The following is a 7,010-nucleotide window of genomic DNA, read 5'->3' on the forward strand; positions in this document are numbered from 1 at the left end:
ACTCTCATACGGGACTTGAACAATATGAATACCGAACTCATCGACCGGGCAATGAGGGATCGAACGCAAAGCCAAGATCTTGTAAGTCATTTGAGTACATTGTCGCCCCTTTAAGACCTCGCTAAAATAGCTTGAAAATGATACTGCCTATTTCAGCCATCAAAACAGGACGAAGTGGGCTGCAGACAGAGGCGCATACTATCTCTCAGCATCACTTAAGATTATAGGAAACGAGCACACTCGTATTAGGAAGAGTGTGCACTATAAGGTTCGGTTTAAGCCTGACGACGCTGAACCTTGTGACATTAGTGCAAACGAGGACAAGATTGCGAACCTAAGTGAAGGTATATTGATTCAAGAAAGGGGGAGTTGAACTGTTGTTGGGATAGTTTTAGCAGAGTTGCCCAGGATTGTTGTTACACCCTACTACCGAGTCTACCGTACTTAAACTGTAGATTAGCAGTATATTACCTTGGGTACAATACCTTCTCATGCGAGATAAACCCTGCCCGTACAGTCTCCCTAGCTTTAATCGTCTGATATGGGTGTACAACCGCACAACAGTTGATTACACACCCAGTAAAAAAAGCTCTTCAATTACGTTTTGGTTGATATACTCTCAGAACTTTTGAGTTCGACACAAAATATTCCCATGTAATATGTGGCCTGATGACAAGGAAATAGCCGAATCTCAACTAACGACTCATCTGTTACGATCTCTGGCCGTAACATCATCGTTGACTAGGTTTATTTGGTTGCGCACGTGATAAGACTGGAAAGTAGTTTTAGTATTCGCAGTAAGCTTTATATTTCACGAGGCACTAGAATCACCTCGAACAATATCGCTCGCTTGCACGAATAATATTTTGGCGACCAACCTTTTTGACGACTACTAGCTCTAGTAATACTTTTCCACAAATGCAACGTGTTAACAAATATGTGCGGTATACTATATTATAAAATAGAGAACAGCGTGGTGTAACTGGATGGTATTCACATGTTAAAAGGAAGTTTAACATTCAATATCACATTGGTACCGCTTAAGACTTAGGAATAAATTAGTTCAACTAATTAAAAAAAGAAAAAAAAAAACACAATTTGGTTCTTACCATGCAATGATTCAAATTCCTTACACTTACACTTTCGCTTTGGCCGCTGCAGTTAAAGCTCAACACGGAAAATGCGGTATGAACTTCTTGTTTAAAATATAAACAAAAGCCCCAAATCTCGAATCCCCGTTAATTTTACATATTGGCGCAGCATTGAAAACGCAGACTCACCGACTAGGCTTTATAAATTGATACTAACCAGCTTTTTATTATAGGTGAATACGTTTACAAACACGATTGTATTTCGGAAGAGCCCGATGGTAAATCGTTGATGTGTTTACGTAAGGTTTTGTTTCTCTTTTTTTCGTTCTTAATCGGGCGTTTATTTTGTCCCTTCAAGCTATATTAACCTCCCGCAGGGGACACGACCTCGTCAACTGGCCTCAGGTGCTTAAACTATGGCAAAGCTGCCGGACAATGCGGCTAGTAAAGCGAAGGACTTGGCCTGGAATGTTGCAGTATAGTCAACACGCAGGGTAGGGCAAGTAACTTGTGGTGTATTTACAAGGGATTAGGAGGACCGAGGCTCTTTCTTTTCTCTTCTCCTCAGCGTTAATAATAACTTCATTCGGGTATTAAAGCGCTAAAAGGAGAATTTGGCGGACAAAAGTAGCAAGCTGGCGTTGCTTTCTTCGCTACTGGGAAAATATCTGCAAAGGGAACAACGAGAAATATGTAGTGTTTTAACAACAGCATTTATAACATAAAACCACCAGGATTTGATTACCTTCATACTAAATTTACGAACTGAGACCTTTTCTTTATGTTTTTTTTTCCTTTGTAAAAAAAAAAAAAAAAGTTTACCACGGGTAAAACCTCCCACCTATTTGGCAGGCGCAAACCCCCGTGGGTGGAACTGGGCATGCCTTAGATATTGACAATGGCTGTTATAACTGAGCCAGCTGGACAGAAAAGTAAAGAAAGAAAGAACAAGTCTGGAACGTCCTTTCAGGGTGGTGAAAACTGGCGGAAAAGCCAGGCGGCGTACCAAAATAGCAACGCGAACCCTTCGCATCAGGTAGCGTATCATCTGTGCGGAATGCCGAGCTGCGTATGAAGCTCGCTACTATCTTTTGCATCAAAGCGTGGAAAAAAAAAAAAAAAAAAAAAAAAAAAAAAAAAAAAAGGCTTGTTGCACTCCCAGTACTTGCGGTTCTGCCCAGCGGTTACTTTTCAATTTTCTTGTCTCGGCATGTCATTGGAGAAAGGCCGACATATCCTGAACGATTCGCATAGAAAAAAGGCGTCTGCCTCTACGGGTGACAGGGACCAGCCAAGGATCTCCTGCCAATTTTTTTCGCGGAAGTCGCTTGGACCAGAAATGCAGGTACCCTTGTCGCGGCCGAATTGTCGATCTTAGGCATCTACAGTATCCATCTGCCAAGGTAGGTAGTAGGTACATACATACCTTAGGTACGTACGTAAGGTGAGTATGCAGACGTCCGTTTAATCAATGTCAAACTGTTTTCGCCGGACCGGGCCGTGTCAATCGCCATTTGGATCTGGATCGGACGTTGATGTGCACACATGCCAAAATCAAGGTCTCGGACATTGTCGGAATTATAGTTAGGGCTGTCTTGGGAAATCACGTTTGCTATGTCTTGGATTCGTGGGCAGGCAATGTGGACAAAATTCGGGGAAATAATGAAATGTTGACTTGGGTGAGGGTGAACAAACTATGGACTCAAATTAGGTGATTGATTTGTTGCATGTCTTATCAGCCGTCGTCGGGGGATGTTGAGGATAGCTAGAGTACTCGGTAGAAGTCGAATTGAGGGTACGGTACAGGAGAACGAACGGTAGAAGGGAAGCTAATGCAGGGGATGTGGGCAAAGGAACACTGCGCTAGTACAGTACTACTGTACGTCCCAGAATTCCTTCAGCTCGATGTCAGTGCATTTTATCAGCTGGGTGCGCATAAATGAACATGGATGTTGTGTTCATTTAAACTTGCAGCTCATGTGGTGCGGGGGATGCAAGAATGACACGATGACGGGATGAAATTTTCGGTTGCCTTGTGCAGAAGATCGTCCAATGATTTGCTTTTTCTTCTTTTCTTCCTCACACACTCACTCTCTTTCTCTTCAACTTGGATCTGTTTTTATTGAACGTTGAATTTTGGACCAAAACCATAAGAAAAAAAAGGGGGACAAAAAGTTGTCTAAAACGATCATGAGTCGCAGACTGGTCCAATGTTTATCAGATATGAGATGGTCGTAAACCCAAAGTACGACCAAGAAATGAGTAGAATTAAATAAACGCTAGACGGCGAGATGGACGGTGCCTAAACTTTGGTGTCTAGCTGCCACCAACAAGCGAACTAATACCCCTGGTGCGCAGAACGGGAGATTGCCGACGTCGTAATTGGTCAATCGCTCGACCGTCAAACTTTTTTTTCTGTCTGCCCACTGCGCTGTTTTTCAGCCGTCAGGTGTTCCATTGCTTGTTAGCGCCTCTTTCGTAGCGTAGCATCTTCTCCTTGGTATGGTTTGCCCTGAATCGCATTTTGGATGACCAAGACAACCAAGACAAACCAGGCAAGCCTGCTGAGGAGCAGAAGATAAGAAGAATAAAAATAAAAAAGAAAAATCCAAGAATCAGCAGGGTCAGCTTGGTATTTTTTTATTTTCCCAAGCCATTCTTGGCGGCTGTTCCGGGTCCCGGAAGTGCATCGCAGCTGAACCAAACCAAATCGTTTAGTCGATTAGCTCTTTCCTCTTAGCGACTCGGGATGTGGTTTGTCTCTCCCACACGGCAAATATCATGGTTTTCATCGTCTCCTCCCTGCTCCCCGATCCTTCCGAGTGCTGACTCGAACTTCTATTTTATTTTCGTCATCCCTCCTTCCGTTCCTTTCTTTTTTGTCCTCCACAATCCACCCCCGCATCGCCAATCGCGTCAATTGGGATTTCGGTAAGACGCCCGAAGAGGAGGCGCACTCTTCCGTTTTCCGTCCATTCGTTCTTTTTTGGTACTTGTTTTTTTGGTTTCCGACTCGATCTCTTTGTCTCTCTCTCAAAAAATGCATAGTCACTCATTCAATCTTTTGTCGGCTCTGCTGCTGGCCTCCACAGCAGCCGCCTCGGGCAGCTACGGCCCACCAGGCAATGTCGAGGTCCCAGTTGTGACGGTGGTTGTCAAGAGCACAATCACCACTTGCACGCTACCAAAGACGCCTCCACCACCATGCTCCAGCAAAGCTAGCACTCAGGGTGGCTATAGCGGTGTTACCACATCTTCTGGAGGCAGCAACACCAGCAAATACGGTGGTTACAACTCTACGGTCACACTGACGTCAAAGCCAACTGGACCCTCGGGCGTCTCAACCATCAGGACGAGCCCCGGTTATGGTAACGGGACAACCATCAGGACAAGTACTACTACCGGCACATCTACCTCGACCTCGGCCAGTTCGACTTCGACCAGCACGCCACTGCCAGGTTGCGGCAGCGATTCGTACTGGCTGGCCAACATCAAGCATCAAGGGTTTGCCCCTTATGCGCCCAACCCGTCCAACTACACCGTCTTCCGCAGCGTCAAGGAATTTGGCGCCAAGGGTGATGGCAAGACAGACGACACAGCAGCCATCAACCGCGCGATCAGCGAGGGAGGTCGCTGTGGTCCGGGATCGTGCAACTCTACCACCACCACTCCTGGACTCATCTACTTTCCTCCGGGTACCTACCGCATCACGTCTCCGATCATCAACTACTACTTCACTCAGATCTATGGCAGCCCGCTTTGCATGCCAGTCATCAAGCCGAGTGCCAACTTTACCGGCGCATGGGTTCTCGACGCGAACCAGTATCAAGCCGGCGGTATCCTGGGATGGGGCTCCACCAACGTCTTCTGGAGGCAGGTTCGCAACTTGGTCATTGACATGACGGATCTTCCAGTCGCCGCCGATGTGGCCGGAATCCATTGGCCGTCCTCGCAGGCTACCAGCCTGCAGAACATCCATGTCAAGATGGCCAAGGGAACTCAGACCAAGCACTTTGGCATGTTTATCGAGGAGGGATCCGGCGGTTACCTTGGCGATATGGTGTTTGAGGGTGGTCTGGATGGCATGCGTGTCGGAAACCAACAGTTCACCATGCGTAACCTAACTTTTATTGGCGCTCAGACTGCCATCAATCAGCTTTGGAGCTGGGGATGGACCTACTCGGGCATCACCATCAAAGATTGCAAGGTCGGACTGAACATTTCCAACTCTGCCGTGGGATCAGTCGTATTGATCGACTCGGAGATCATCAACACCCCGATTGGAGTCGTGACCAGCCGCAAGCCCCCAGGACAGGAGAACAACCCAGCACAGTCAAACACGCTGATGCTGGAGAACATCCGTCTGTCGAATGTGCCCACTGCCATCAGCGGCCCCAACAACAGTGTCCTTCTCGCCGGCTCGGCATCGTCCACCACAATCGCCGGATGGGGTCAGGGTAACCGCTACACTGCTTCGAGCGGCCCGACTGCCTTCCAAGGCCAAACCACACCCTTCTCCCGCCCTGCAGCTCTGACCTCTGGAACCAACTTTTATGAGCGTTCTAGGCCCTCGTACGCCGAGGTACCCGCCTCGCAGTTTGTGTCGGTCAAGTCGGAGGGCGCCAAGGGAGACGGCAAGACTGACGACACGGCAGCTATCATCGCTGCTGTTAACAAAGCTAGTTCCTCCAAGAAGGTCCTCTTTTTCGACTACGGCATGTACGTCGTCACGTCAACCATTTACATCCCTGCCGGCATGCGCATCACAGGCGAGGCCCTCCCCGTCATCATCTCTCAGGGTGACTTCTTCAACTCAATGTCGTCGCCCAAGCCCGTCGTGCAGGTCGGCAAGCCAGGTGAAACCGGCGCGGCTGTCGAGTGGTCCGATATGGTGGTCTCGACACGCGGACAGCAGATGGGTGCCATCCTCATCGAGTGGAACCTGGCATCCACCACCCCATCGGGCATGTGGGACGTTCACACCCGCATCGGTGGCTTCGCCGGCTCCAACCTGTCGGCGGCAGAATGCCCCAAGACCCCTGCCACCAAGATCGATTCCAACAACCTCGACAAGAAGTGCATCGCCGCCTTTATGTCGATGCACATCGCCGCTTCTGCATCGAACCTGCTGAATGAGAACTGTTGGTTGTGGGTTGCGGACCACGACGCCGAGCGCGACGCCGGTCTCGTGCAAATCACCGTCTATGCCGGACGTGGCCTGCTCGTGGAGAGCAAGGAAGGCAAGATCTGGCTTTGGGGCACGGGCGTCGAGCACCATCAGATGTACGAGTACCAGTTCGTCTCGACGCAAAACATCTTTGCCGGCCAGGTGCAGACGGAGACGGCCTACTATCAGCCCAACCCCGACGCGACGCTCCCCTTCCCCGTCGACAGCAAGTTCTCGGACCCGACGTTTGAGAAGGGTCAGAGTGGCTGGGGTTTCCGGGCCGTTGACAGCAAGGAGATCTTGGTGTACGGCGCGGGGCTCTACAGCTTCTTTGACAACTACAACGTTACCTGCGCACAGGAGGGCCAGGGCCAGACCTGCCAGTCTAGGATCATGGATGTGGAGAACAGTCCTGGCGTCAAGTTGTACAACCTCAACACTGTCGGTATAGGGTCGCAGATAACGCTGAATGGAAGGGATGTTGCGCGATGGCAGGATAACAAGAATGGGTTCGTCAACACGGTGGCTGTCTTTACTTCCTGAGGAGGGAATTCTATAAACCTTTGTTCATTTCCTTTCTTTTCTTTTCTTTTCTTTTGTGTGTTATTAAAACTCTTTTGGAGACTTGGTGGGATGGTGGCCTTGATTACAGTGGAAATAATAATAACTGGTCTTTGTTCGAGCCTGATAATTGCATGTATTAGCGTGAATATACTCGGCATTCACTGATCTGGTTACAGTACCAAGAAACA

At 48.6% G+C, this 7,010-nt stretch overlaps 1 protein-coding gene across 1 annotated transcript; it reads left to right on the forward strand.

Annotated features, from left to right (window-relative positions):
- Positions 1 to 4,131: 4,131 nt before the first annotated feature.
- On the forward strand, positions 4,132 to 6,801 carry PgNI_05091 (uncharacterized protein; the record flags this gene model as incomplete). Its single annotated transcript, XM_031125130.1, has 1 exon — positions 4,132 to 6,801. One exon carries the CDS (start codon positions 4,132 to 4,134, stop codon positions 6,799 to 6,801), a length of 2,670 nt encoding a protein of 889 aa, XP_030984768.1.
- Between the last annotated feature and the right edge of the window lie 209 nt (positions 6,802 to 7,010).

The sequence above is a fragment of the Pyricularia grisea genome (genome assembly GCF_004355905.1).
Source record: "Pyricularia grisea strain NI907 chromosome Unknown Pyricularia_grisea_NI907_Scaffold_2, whole genome shotgun sequence".
NCBI classification, from domain to species: domain Eukaryota; kingdom Fungi; phylum Ascomycota; class Sordariomycetes; order Magnaporthales; family Pyriculariaceae; genus Pyricularia; species Pyricularia grisea.